This window comes from Paralichthys olivaceus, chromosome 5, assembly GCF_024713975.1.
Source record: "Paralichthys olivaceus isolate ysfri-2021 chromosome 5, ASM2471397v2, whole genome shotgun sequence".
In the NCBI taxonomy this organism is placed as follows: domain Eukaryota; kingdom Metazoa; phylum Chordata; class Actinopteri; order Pleuronectiformes; family Paralichthyidae; genus Paralichthys; species Paralichthys olivaceus.
Window position 1 is genome coordinate 1,833,624 of NC_091097.1, and position 13,389 is coordinate 1,847,012.

The 13,389-nt window shown below is 40.1% G+C and overlaps 1 protein-coding gene across 3 annotated transcripts; it reads left to right on the forward strand.

The window, feature by feature from the left end:
• Positions 1-1,493: 1,493 nt before the first annotated feature.
• LOC109640364 (transmembrane protein 106A-like) lies at positions 1,494-10,564 on the forward strand. 3 transcript variants are annotated; one of them, XM_069525028.1, is made up of 9 exons: positions 1,513-1,686; positions 2,354-2,691; positions 4,614-4,799; positions 6,759-6,822; positions 6,918-7,071; positions 7,385-7,525; positions 7,812-7,855; positions 8,441-8,494; positions 9,500-10,564. In XM_069525028.1, exons 3-9 carry the CDS (start codon positions 4,616-4,618, stop codon positions 9,618-9,620), a joined length of 762 nt encoding a protein of 253 aa, XP_069381129.1. In that variant the 5' UTR covers positions 1,513-1,686; positions 2,354-2,691; positions 4,614-4,615; the 3' UTR covers positions 9,621-10,564. The 3 variants fall into 3 exon arrangements, with proteins under 3 accessions (XP_019959885.1, XP_069381129.1, XP_019959886.1); XM_020104326.2 differs by lacking the exon at positions 2,354-2,691 and having other exon boundaries at positions 1,494-1,686; XM_020104327.2 differs by lacking the exons at positions 1,513-1,686; positions 2,354-2,691 and adding an exon at positions 1,726-1,923.
• Positions 10,565-13,389: the final 2,825 nt, after the last annotated feature.

Sequence of the window (13,389 nt, forward strand, 5' to 3'; positions counted from 1 at the left end):
TAGTGCATCGTCAATACCCCTGCATGACCTGTAAGCAAACTGGAGAAGATCCAACTCTGCTTGAAAATTTATTCATTTGTACCTCCTTCACAACTTGTTCTAGTGTTTCCATCACAAGGGAGGTAAGCACCACAGGCCTGTAGTCATTTAAGGATTTTGCAACTTTCTTTTTTGGCACAGGGACAATAATTGAATCTTTCCACATACTGGGAATTCTTAGGAGATGGAGTGACAATGAAAAGATGAAACAGAAAATATCTGCCAACTGTTCAGCACAATTTTTAAGAATACGACCTCTAAGAAGACCTTGAAAGGTCCAGTGTGTAAGATTTAGATATAATGGATCTATTGGCACATATTGAATATAAAATAATCCTCATGATGTTTTCACTAGTGTGTTTCATCAAAATTTTACAAATTGTTGTTTTCTTTATCCTAGAACAAGCCCTTTATATTTAAATACTTTATATTTACATCGAGGGGGTCCTCTTTATGGAGGCCGCCATGTTTTTAACAGTAGTCCAGACTGGACAAACTAAACATCTTTTGAGTTTTTATGACAACTGTCTACCATAGCTTCCCTTACATTTGGACGTACGTTTGGAATGGGAGGTTGAGGTGAGCTGCAACATGCACCTTCACCACTAGATTACACTAAATTCTACACACTGTACCTTTAAATGAAGGTAGTGTCACTGATCTGAAGCACACTTCAATTTTAATAAAAGACTTCATAACTTCAGTGAGTGAATCATTTTCTTGTATAATAATAATTCAACCCTGAGATGTGTATTTTTGTTTTGGGGCTAAACTGCCACCAAAATCTTTTCTGTATGGTAATGTAAAAAAAGGATGAAACCAATAAAACGTGTTGTAGCACAGGGTGTGCGAGTCGTAGAAGTTTGAACTGTCCAATATGACGGGGTTTATCTCTGAAGTTCATCTTAGAGCCTCAACTTTAACTGGTACTACAAACTGGTTCTAAATGATTGTCATTAAGTCTGTGAAGCTCTGCTCAGGCTAAAGTCCACTGAAAAGAGCTGACTAATAGCTGAGCCAAGTTTCCTAAATGAATAGTACCGGAAGTTTGGTGAGCTTTTGAATTTCAAAGTTAAAGCGGAATGCATTTGTTATTTCAAGTTGGCACAGTCTGGTGCATTTTTTTTTTTTTATCAGCTCAGTCAGAAATGGGGATAAATCGACAAAAGATCAATTGAAACGTGTTTTTTCTTTCATACTGGTCCCAAACTGACAAAATGGTTGCAAGGTAATGGGCTTTAAACCTCAAGCAAGTTAAATCTGGATGAATTTTTTTTGGGGGGGGGAGAAAAACTTTAAATAAGAGTGTAAGTTTTACTAAAATATGTACCGTGGCCAATTACTACAGTGTTGTCCATAATATGAACTGCTCTTATGGAAACATTAGCAGTGGGTACTGCCTGCTGGAGTGGACGGACTAACAAGTCGTATCAATGACAGCTTTACTTTGAAAGGCTTCGCAGGAAGTGGTTGTGTGTGTTGTTCCGTTGGGCGTGACGCTGTGGGAGCTGAGTTGTGTACCACTGCCCACTCACAACACAGAACAACACGCACAACAACACACAACAGGAGCTAAACACAAACAGCCCAGAGCACGGTGAGACTGAGGGAGGACACGCTGCGGACAGGCTGAGGCTCGACTCTCAGGTCAGTGACGAGTCTGTGGGGACAACATCCAGAGCAGCGGGTCTGAAGGGGAACTGAAAGTCCGACGTGTTTACAAGACTTGTAGCAGAAAGTGGACTTCAGTAAAACATGTGAACTGTTGTAGACAGATGCGTGACGACGTGTTTCCTCCTGAAAGCCTCTGATCCTTCTTCACAACACACTCTGTGAAGCTGAGCTTGATCTTGTTGGGAGCTACAATGACCCTAATAAAATGAAGTGCGTAGTTCAGCTGTCATATCTTGTCTACTGCAGTGTGTGTGTGTGTGTGTGTGTGTGTGTGTGTGCTCTATAGCCAGGTACACTTATATTCACAGTTTTTTGACGAGGAAATAAACATTGACACAGTTTAAGAATAAGTAATGACACGAAGGACTGTTCTTAAACTCAAATCCAGGTTTTGGTTCCTACTTCAATTTTACACATATATCACTGTATCGATGGCTGGAACTGCTCTGTAGAGCCCTGTAGTCTTCACTCCGATGGTAGTGATCGAGAAGATGATGACCATGCAACTATCTGCTGGTTTTCCAGATGCGTGTCGGTCATTCTTAAACAGAACAGGTTATTTTGGAAGAGTAGGTTTTGGGGAGCTGCTTAGCAGCTAGACGAAAACTAGAGACGTTAACTGCAGTGCATGTCTCCTCAGAATGGACGATCCCACAGATGTCTGGTTCGTGGAAGTTAAGCTGCTCTCAGAAATGCACTGAACTCCGGAGATTCTCCACACTTTTTGCATGTCCGACTGAGAGCCTCTGGATTTTCTGCAGACTTTCTCCTTCTCGCCCCCCAGTACAAAGACCACAAAAAGTCGGGAGAATCCGATGATGCTGATGATGATAGAGCAGTTCTTTTATTCAGCCTTCATCAACATCATCATTAGACAACTGTGCAGAAGATATTTCTTCACCCAATTCCTCCAGATATTATCTGCAGGTCATGTCTGAGAACGGCTTTTGAGTGTTTCAAACCTAAAAGTCCAAACAGGTTAGAACCATGTTCACATCTTTGTAACATTTAGATCTGGTTTCACTTTACAATTAAGGAACTGCGCTGAAGACTTTTGTATGACATGTTTGTCCTATCATCATCACCTATGTGGGCTGCAACCAAAAGTTGACTTTGATTTGTTTTTAGATAGGTGTGCGTCGAATGTTCTGGGTGTTGTCAATACTACTATTGTATGTGCTAACTTTTTTTGTAGTGCATAGAGAAAAGCAGTTTGAATGTTGAGCAATTTTGCAAGCTTCTTCAGCTTCTTTTTTGTCTGTTGGTTAATATTGTCTTAACGACTTAATTTTGGTTCGTTGATCTGGAACGAAGTTCAAGGCACCTTTCACATTTAGTTATTTTTATGTTCAGTCTAAACTTGAAAGTCAGAAGGTCCACATCAAACAAGGTAGGTGTGAAAGCCCCCCTAATCAAAGGGAGGTAGGTGTACCATATAGTTTTAGCTCTATGTTGCATTGCATTGGGGGAAACAGTGCATCATCATGATGAAGTTAACTGCAGGCAATAAGGAGAGACATAGTTAAGACTCATGTTTTTGGGTTGTGAGCTCCACTAACCTCAGCCGGGAACACCAACAGCCAAAAATCCCAGTGTCTTAGCTTTATTTTGTTCTCCACGAAGTCTTGAGAAAAACAACTGGCCCCTTAGCTGTTAAATAATCCACTGTGTTTGGCCAGTAGTTTGTAACTCTGTCTATCTGCTGAACTGTAGCTATATTTTTCCTAGAAAACGGCTTTAACTGGATACCTGAACCAAAAGTAGTGGGCCATGAAACCAAAAATTTAAGCTCTAAGATTAAATATAATAATATAGTGATAGTAACATAAAGATTTTACTCAAAAAATATGATTCATGTTCTAATTTTAATTTCTGAATAACACCAGAAACAGAGAAGCAAGTGTTCACATGATCCATGAACAACAAACGTAGAACAATGCAAACAGTGCTAATACCAACTCTTATGCCACTAAAATCACTTGTGCGATTATTTCTTTTAAGCCTTCAGTCTAGTTTTTTTTCCAGGTTATTTATTTGACAAAAAGTAAATTTTTCTCACTAACTTCACCATGGTGGACAAATACTCTCAAGTTGTTTTATCATCAAATAATCAATCAAACAATCAATTTTTTAAATTCAAACACCTCAGAGAGAGCCACATGTGAGGGATCCCTCTCCCAGGACGGACAGAAGTGCAATAGATGCTGCACGTAGCTGAACACATTAACAAAATTACAATATTTACAACACTGATTATTATAAATATTCAGTTCATCTCAATTCAATAAAGCCAAAAAATCAACATGGCACTTTACATAGTTAGGTTGACACCTACAATATTCAAGGGGGGTCAAGCGGTTGTACGGTCAAGTGGATTCTGTTTCGTGTTAATTTTATTACCACCTAACCTTGTGTGTGTGTTGAAAAACAAACATAATATTGTGATGGTAACGTCACAATTTTACAAAAGAATAATGTTTTGAAATAGCTGTATTCATTTAAGAAGAGAAAGTAATGATTTTATAAGGAAGAAACTAATAGTAGAACGAATAATACAACAAATGTGAAAAGTCATGATAATATTAAAATATATTTAATATTGAAAAGGTTGATTTAGATAATAAATGAAAAATTACAAATTATGTTATTTTTTAATGAAAAGTTTTAATGTTTAGAGCCTCAATTTTATGAGAAACGTGAACTAAAATCACAACTTTACAAAAACATTGTATGAGAATAAGATTTCATTGCAAGTTCATATTTATCTATAGTACGTTTTGAGAACAATTGTCATGAATTGTGATATATCTCGAAATAAAAAAATTGCTTTCATTATTTTTCCTTGAAATACAGCTAATACAGCCTAATTTGCAGTATCTGAAATGTTCCTCTTTATTCAGGTATGGGGGCTATTCCCAGCACATGTAATTTGTGCACTGGAGGGGCTGATTCGCGCTGCAAGGACAGGGACCAGCAACCAATAATTGAGAATAATGACATAAAGAGGCGGAGCTCCAGCAGGAGATGCAGCTCAGGAGAGACAGTTCCCTGTCCGACCTGCCAGGGCACTGGACGTATACGCAGAGGTACTGAACAGTAAAGTGGACTGCATCGTTTATAAAGTAATGTTGAATTGGCTTATGTCTTTTGAACACTGCTTTACACTACATGATAAAAGTATCCCTCAAGTACCTTCAGCCATGTGAAAGCAGCAGGACACATGCTCTGTGTTACTTCATCTGCAGACGGCCGCTCTTTCATCTTTGAGGTTGCATAAAACTTCTGTCTAGTTTTGCAGTTTTTCAGTTTTCTATCTGTGGTTTATTCTTGAAATGTCTCAGAATGCTGACACTGTTGCATCACATTTAGAGCATTGGTGTTTATTACACGAGATAGGTAATGTCAATAAAAATGGGATCAGTGAGACAATATAAACTGCTCATCAATGTCATCAAGTTTAAGTCATTATTATTGTAGGTGCCGTATGATTGATGAATCATTCATGATAAATTTCAGTTCATTATGGAGAATTTATTTGGATTTCATGGCGGTTTAATAATTTGATTGCATTTAAAAATAAGTTAATTGAAGTCATGATCATTATTATTTAGTTATTATTTTCACATAAACACTCGTAATTCATTGTTTAATGTCATTATTAGTTTCAGTGAAGCAGATAAAAAAAAAACGCCTGTACCTTTAAGAAAGTAGCTGTTCAACACAGTGTTTAGGAACGAGGTGTGTGGATCACAGGAGAGTGACAGGAGCACACGGTTTTTCTGACCGTGTTGATATTTGTGTTGAAAATCGTGGAAGACGTTGTTTTGGAGCGTGTCTGGACAGATATCATTAGTTACATTGCTCGTGGAAATTTTATGCTTCTTATTTATTGTACTTTGGCGAATAAACCTGTAAAATCAACCATCGTGGAGGACACACTTTTTGCTTCGTTTTGTTTTGGACACACGCGTCAGCCATATGCTCCGGTGGAAACTGATATGTTTGTTGGAAAACCTACGATTATAAAACAAGTTATGTGGTCACATTGTCCCACACAGCATATGTACCTCCTACCAAACTACCTACCTACCTACTTACTTACTTACTAACTAATTACCTAACTAACTCCAGGAATCTGTGTAAAGAACTCATATCTTGAGAACCTATTATCTTATTAGCTAAACTCTTGGCAGGTGCATTGTGAAGTACAGTGTCGAATTTGGTTTTATATGAATAAACTTTGAATAAACAGGTGACCTGCACTCTGTAGTAGCAGCGACTGGGACTCATCAACATAAATTACATGTCCATCGCAACAACAGCACATTCAGGACAAGGGGCACATTTATTGTAAAAAAAATACCTGACTCTTCAATTCATGGTCCTGGGTACTTTAAGCTTCACTGAGCTTTGAACAGGATAACAGCTCTTTGTGCAGCAGCAGGTCTTTACTTCAGGGTTCTGTGGACTGAGTCCTGCAGCAGGTCCTTCTTGCTGCAGCTCAATTACTACAGGTCGTTTTTACAGAAAGCTGCAGCCAGCATTACCACAGGCAAAGTAAATTGCCCATTCAAAACAGGCAGGTTTAGAATTTATAGCGTGACAGTTTGAGTTTCAGTACATAGCCACAAGGGATGCTACAATGTGGAAATCTTCCCACCAGGTAATAAACATGTGACAAAGCCGTTGTTAATAATGGCACAGGATACTTTACAAGATAAGGCAGTATCTGTAGGGCTCCCAATTTTCAGCCTCACTCATGTTGCACATGAAGGTCTGTGCAGTATTCACCATTATTTACCTAGACCCTGGCAGCCTGGAACAGAGCTGTGTGCAGAGCCTCAATCTCTCTATTTCTCTCTCCATCTCTGTCCCTGCAAATTAAATAGATGTTGGGACTATTTTTCAAAAGCACATGCAAGGGATGTTTACATGTGGGCTTACGATGTGATTTTATTTTAAAAGCAAATTGTAGATGAAAGACAAAGACAGATCTATTCCCATTTTTTCAGTTGAATCTTATGAAATCTTGATGCATGTTACAGGTCAGGAGAGCAAGCTGGTGGCTGTCATCCCCTGTAATGACCAGAGGCTGAGGCCTAGACACACGTAAGAAAGCGAATGCTTCGCACAGCTGGTTAACCTGAAAAGAAAAACTTAACTGGACTTTATGAACTTGAACTTGATATTTCCTTCTCTCTCAGGAAGTTATATGTTGCTGTGTCTGTCGGTGTGTGCCTGCTGGTCAGTGCCCTTGTGCTGTTCTTCCTCTTTCCTCGCGCTGTCCTGCTGTCTCCAGTAGCTGTCAAATCATCCTATGTTTACTTCACCGATGAAGACGTCCTTATTAACATCACGGTGGGTATAGATGTTAAAAATAGCCATGTTTCAATTAAAAGTACCTGGAACTTTTTTCAAGGTTCCTGCATTCCAGTGCAGCCTAAAGACAAGGGGAGATTAGGCAAATTAGCCTGACATGAGTATAATAGGCAGCTATGACAGGCTCTTCCACTCCAGTACACCAAGTTGTTGTAATGCAGAAGACCATATAAAATGCTACATAAATGGAGGAAGACTGTAACCACAATAAACACAGAACAACAATAATAATAGTATCAGTTGCTTTGACTCATTGTAGTGTCTGTCGGTCACAACTTTTTTTCCCTTACAGCATGTGTTGAACATCACCAACCACAACTTTGCAGCGGTGCAGACCTATAATCTGTCAATGCAGGCCCTCAACTTTCTCACAGTGGTGGGAACAGTGTCCATTGAGAACGTCATCTCTGTCAAACCTCTGTCCACTGCAACGGTGAGATATCCCCACCTCGCAGAAACAGCTAGCATCATGTAGGGATGTGCTGAAAAGAATTATTGAGAATGGTGATCAAGAGTCATTCATATCCTTATCACAAACACACATCATTAGACCGATCTAATATGGTATCTGCAGATCCACATACTGCAGCATGCTGGTTCAATTATGCTGGAAAAGGTTGATGAATGTCTTGTTGCCAATAGAATTGAAAAAGTATGAATTCCAATTGGCATGCCTTTAAAAATAGTGTGATGACCTCTGGTTCTTTCTCACCTCACAGTACACCTTCGTGATCCCCATCAAGCTCTCTGACTATGATTTGAGGTGAGTTGACAGTGTTACAGTAAAATTCTCTCAAGCACATAAGGTTGTCATTCAGAGCCTTTTTTCAATTAAGACTGGTTTGGTTAAAGTGTGAGAGATCACACCTGAGGTTTCTGCAAATGTGACAGATTTCTCTTTGTGTTTACTTCCTGTACCCTGCCAATAAACCAATGTCTAGACTTATGATCACAGGCTGTCTCACATTCCCTTTTGAAAGCCCTATGCCCAAAACAATTACATGCATGTAACAATGTTCATTATACAATTGCCTGCTACTATCTTGATTATGACCCCAAAAATAACATTGAAATACTCAAAAACTGACCCAGGGCATAATCTCCTCCCACTGCCTCAAGTTATCAATGCACCAATAATGGCAAATCATTTGAAAAGTGTTATTAATTTGCAATACATTTATTACACCAATGGAAAAAATTAAACACTGTTTGGAGATGACACAAAATTAGACAAAGTAGGGCAATAATAAGAATAAAAAGGTTACAGATTAATTAACTCTGTTATCATTACTAGTGTATAAACACTGTTCTTGGCATTGCTCTAACGTTCCTATGTTCTTCTCTGCAGTAACTACTGTAAGAAAGCTTCCCTGCCTGTCCACATCCTGTATCTGCACATGCAGTAAGTACCAGAAAATGTTACACTACGACTCCAGAATTAACTGATTATAGTTTGGTGGTCAAATGTCTCTATTATTTCACAAAATATGGTTTTGAATATAACTCAATCATTAACATGCTAATTATGATAGTTTCACCCTAATGTCTAATTGGATATAATTATGTCTAAAAACGACAGGACCAATGTAATATATTTTGTTGTGCAGTTATAGCTCGCACAAGCTATAACTGCTATAGCTTCTGGGACAAACAACATATGACGAAGAAAAAACACTACTAGCCAGGCAGCTGTTTTTTCCATTGACTGTATTGGTCACTCATAATGGATCATGATTATTAATTTTGCATGACATGAATAAAACTCTGAATACATCCCTGAACATGATTTGCAGTCGCTCCAAGTAGATATAAAGTTAAATATTTCTGTTTATGTTTAACGGATAGTTAATTGAGAAATGAAAATTCACTCATTACCTACTCACCACTATGAAAACTGCTCATTTCACCCTCCCCTTCCAAACATGAAAAAGAACCTGTGGTAGCCCTCAGTTGCCATTAAAACTCAAAAGGTGTTCAGTTTGGACTGGAGCTTTAAGCCTAAATGTCCTCTACCAGAAGTAGTGTTGCTAGCAGCACTAACGGTGCTACCATGCACCCTGCGCATACCCTTGGGCAAGAGCTTGTGTGCAGTATGTGCATACGAACTTGAACCAGAGGAGGAGACTTTTAGGAGTCAAACTTTTCTACGTTTAAAAAAGGAGTCACCTGTTACTTCAATTATTTTGGATTTGGCTGCAACTCCTTAAGTGTTTTGTGGACTCAAACACTTCACCCACCCCTCCATCGGCATAGAGGTGAGTAGATAGTGAGTGTATTTTCATTTTTCTGAAAATAAGACAGAGCAGTGTTACACTGTACATGTGAAGCTACAATCTTGTGTGTGTTTTATTTTTATTGTCAATATACGTTTATAATTCTTTCATGTAATGTGTTCATTGTACTGCAGGATGTCGATGACAGTTTACTACCTGATCCACTATGAGCAGCTCTCTCTTGAGACGTATGAGTACATTGACTGTGGAGCAAACAGTACCATACCACACCAGGTGCAGTCCCCTCCACCCTGATGGATGGAGCACATGAGCAAACACTGAGGACATCCTGTTTTTTTTCCATGTACTGTGATGCTAAAATGTATATTGTACCAGAATGTTGTTAGCGTTCACCCTTGATGAAGAGGCCTGAAATCTGAGCAATGTTTTCCGGTCTAACCATCTTTGGTTCACTTGACATGAAGTCTGTTGCCCAATTAGAACAGTCGGTTGTAGACTGGTGAGAAAGTTGTTAATCAGACCCTGATGTGGATCAAACAACTGCACTGAGACCGTGTAAAAAGAGGATCTCAGTCCATTTCCAGGCAGAGTCAGGTGTTGGTCGTCTGTAGACTGAATGCAAATGGACCAACCTCAGTGCGTTGTGAACACAGATTTTAGCATGAATTTAAAAACTATACTGTTAATTAATCCATCTGCTGTTTATAGACTGTTGGGGAAGCAAGACAGATAAAATATGTTTATGTGAATAATTTGGTAATAACACATATCTGTTTAAACCATAGACTCTAAATAAATATGGGTTACGTTAGCTCCTAAAAGTGAAGTCAAAATATCTGCATTGTCCCCTGCTGGCTGGCTGCAGCACATGTTGTAAACCCTGCCTGTGTTTATGTTTCCGATGAGTGTGGTTATTTGATGCTGTATGAGTGGGGTGAAATATCACAATTGACAGCTGACACTGACTTGTTATCAATCCAGTGTGTGTTGGCGATTTAAAGTCTGCATCCAAACGATGTCACCACCACAAGATGGCAGCACCTGTATCCCGGATATTTAGGCTTCAGGTTTGTATAGTTAGAGAAGCATCATCCATCTTTACTTTCAGACAGTGGTGTTATCACATGATGCAGTTATTTTAGCCCGATCAGTCAAAATCTGGTAATACTACCATCAATTTTATTTGTATGCTGTAAACTTGTCAGTTAATTAAACATTTTTTGCTAGTACCCACAGTATATTTGTGCACATGGTGACTCTATTTCGTCATATATTTTTACCTGTTTGTTATTATTCAAAGGGATTCATTTATTGCCTAATAATTCTGATTGTTATCATCAGTTATTTTTTCGTGAGCTGTGTGACACCATAGAGCAAACAAACACAAAGAAGGCATTTTAAAGTGAATTACATTTTGTCATGTAATTTCTGATGGTATAACTTCATATTTACTACTCTTTAGAAGAGTCAGTGTAAACACAACCCGGACCAAAACTCTAGTAAAACAATGTGCAGTTCACTTGCACACAAATATGAAGTTGATAGATTTCAGCGGTCAAAGGTCACAGTGACCTTATATGAATCTGAGAAAAACAATTAATAGAAATCTGTACATGGAAAATGCATTGGTTGGTGGAGGCATACAATTAATACAATGAATGACAATGAGGCTCTGTCTCTTAGCTTCTCACTAGTATTATTTAATGCAATAACCTCTTGTCAAAAAGTAGCATCATTGTGCTATGTTCATTTACTCACCTGTTAACCTGGTGGGTAATAACTAAAGGAGACAGCCAAAGGAGAGGAGAGTTCAGTGTTTTTTGTCCTTCCCCATACACACTGAATGTCCATCCATTGCGTTTTTACGATTAGAGCATTTCTTCAGCATTTTTTCATCGTATGTTTTGTACTTGTTCTTCTCAGTTAAAAGCATCTTGTCTGTTGATTAGTCCATAGAAAACAAACGGATCACTGTCTCCACTCAGAAGCCACACAGCTTCAAATAAAATGACAGAAAGACACATTCATTTGTTAGAGATGACATAGGTTTATTGTAGTGTCACTACATTAAACAAAACCTCATACTGAGCTGCTTTTCACTCCTGTAATCCAGTGAGGTTATCAGACAACTGCAACCTCCCTCCTCTTCCTCACCACTGCTGGGCATACTGCAACGACTGGAAGAGAAACGTGTTGATCCACTGAAAATACTCAGACGTGTGTTGTGTTTTTTACAGACCAGTTCTTTCCTAAGAAAAGTCATCCTGTTAAATCCAGTAGAAGGAGATATGAACACGTATGACCCTCATCATCAGAAAGGTGCTGATACCTACTGAGTATCTGTTGGGGATCTTGGCCCTGTGATGGACAGACGTCTTCAGGTTGCCATTACAGTGGGGACACTGGCTTTCAGCTAAAAACAACACATGAATAGCAAGTTACATGCTCATGTTAGAATTTCTTACTTTTGATTTTCGAAGCCCATATTCACAAATCAACTCATAACTTCTTAGCAGTAAATTATAAGGATATATATAGATAGTTATTCTTAAAAATATCACTTAATTTCTAGATAGGTGAAGATGGTGAAGATGGCGCCGAGGACGGCTGCCGTGTCTCGAGCTCCTCACCTTCTCACTTCTAGTGTCGTTCTGTTGTACTTTTTCTCTTTAATTGAAACTTTTTTGCAGCATGCAATCCTCCCAAGCGAGCCCTATCATTCAGTATGATAGAGAACAACCTTTACTCATCAGGTCGCTGGCAAACAGCAAAAAACCACCACGACCAGCAAACAACAACAATGGCGAGTGTCCGTGGCTACCTGTTGGCGCTTTACCTGGGGACAAAGACGGCGAGGATCCCGGCCCGGGGTCCTAGTCAGGCTGAGGAAACGCGAAAACCGGCCTCCTCTACCGAGCTCACTTCTGGCAAATGTCCAATCCCTGGATAATAAGCTGGATGAACTCCGAAGCAGGATGGCATTTCAAAGGGACATGAAGAACTGTAACGTTATGGTTTTCACGGAGACTTGGCTTGACCCCTCGATCCAGGACGCCGCCATTGTTGGGCACGGATTCTCCATTCATCGCCAGGACCGGACAATAAACTCAGGGAAGAGTAAGGGGGGGGGGGTGCTTGATCAGATGTCGGCCTTTTTACCTGCAGAGGGAGTTTACATCTGTGGTTCTAACAGCAGTGTATGTGCCGCCGCACGCTGACAACAACACAGCGCTGGAGGAGCTGTACGGAGTGATCGACAGGACAGAGACTTCAAGGCCGGAGGCTGCCTTTATTGTGGTCAGGGATTTTAACAGCGCCAACATGAAGAAAGTCCTGCCGAAACACTATCAGCACGTCAGCTGCCCCACGCGCAGTGGAAATACACTGGACCATGTTTATTCTTTCCGCAATGGATACAAAGCCCCCCCCCCCCCTTTGGCAAGTCGGACCACGTATCTCTTCTCCTGCTCCCCGTTTACCGGCAGAGACTGAAAAGAGACCGACCTGTGACACGGACAGTCCAGCGCTGGACCTAGCAGTCAGACTCTGCTCTCCAACACTGCAGACCGAGCAGTCTGCTTCAGCTCCACGGAGTGGTGTGTGTTTGAGGAGGAGGACATAAACACACACACAGACGCGGTCATTTGCTACATCAGCAAATGCATCGATGACGTCGTGCCGCGGATTACTGTACGAACATTCCCAAATCAGAAGCCCTGGATAAATGGCGAGGTCCGAGCCAAACTCAAAGCTCGGGCTGTCGCGCACAGCGCCGGTGATTTGGATGAATACAGGAACTCCAGGTAGGCGCTCCAGAGAGCTATTAGCAGTGCTAAAAGACAATATAAGAACAAAGTGGAGTCTGACTACAAGGGCTCCAACGCTAGAAACATGTGGTCTGGACTAAAAACTATAACAGACTATAAAAGACCAACAAGTGGTGCAGAGGAAGTGTGTGCATCTCTCCCAGATGAACTGAACACATTTTATGCACGCTTTGAGAGACCCATGGCTGTGGAGGTACAGAAGGCTCAGGATCCCTGCCCCTGCCCCCTGGTTCTAA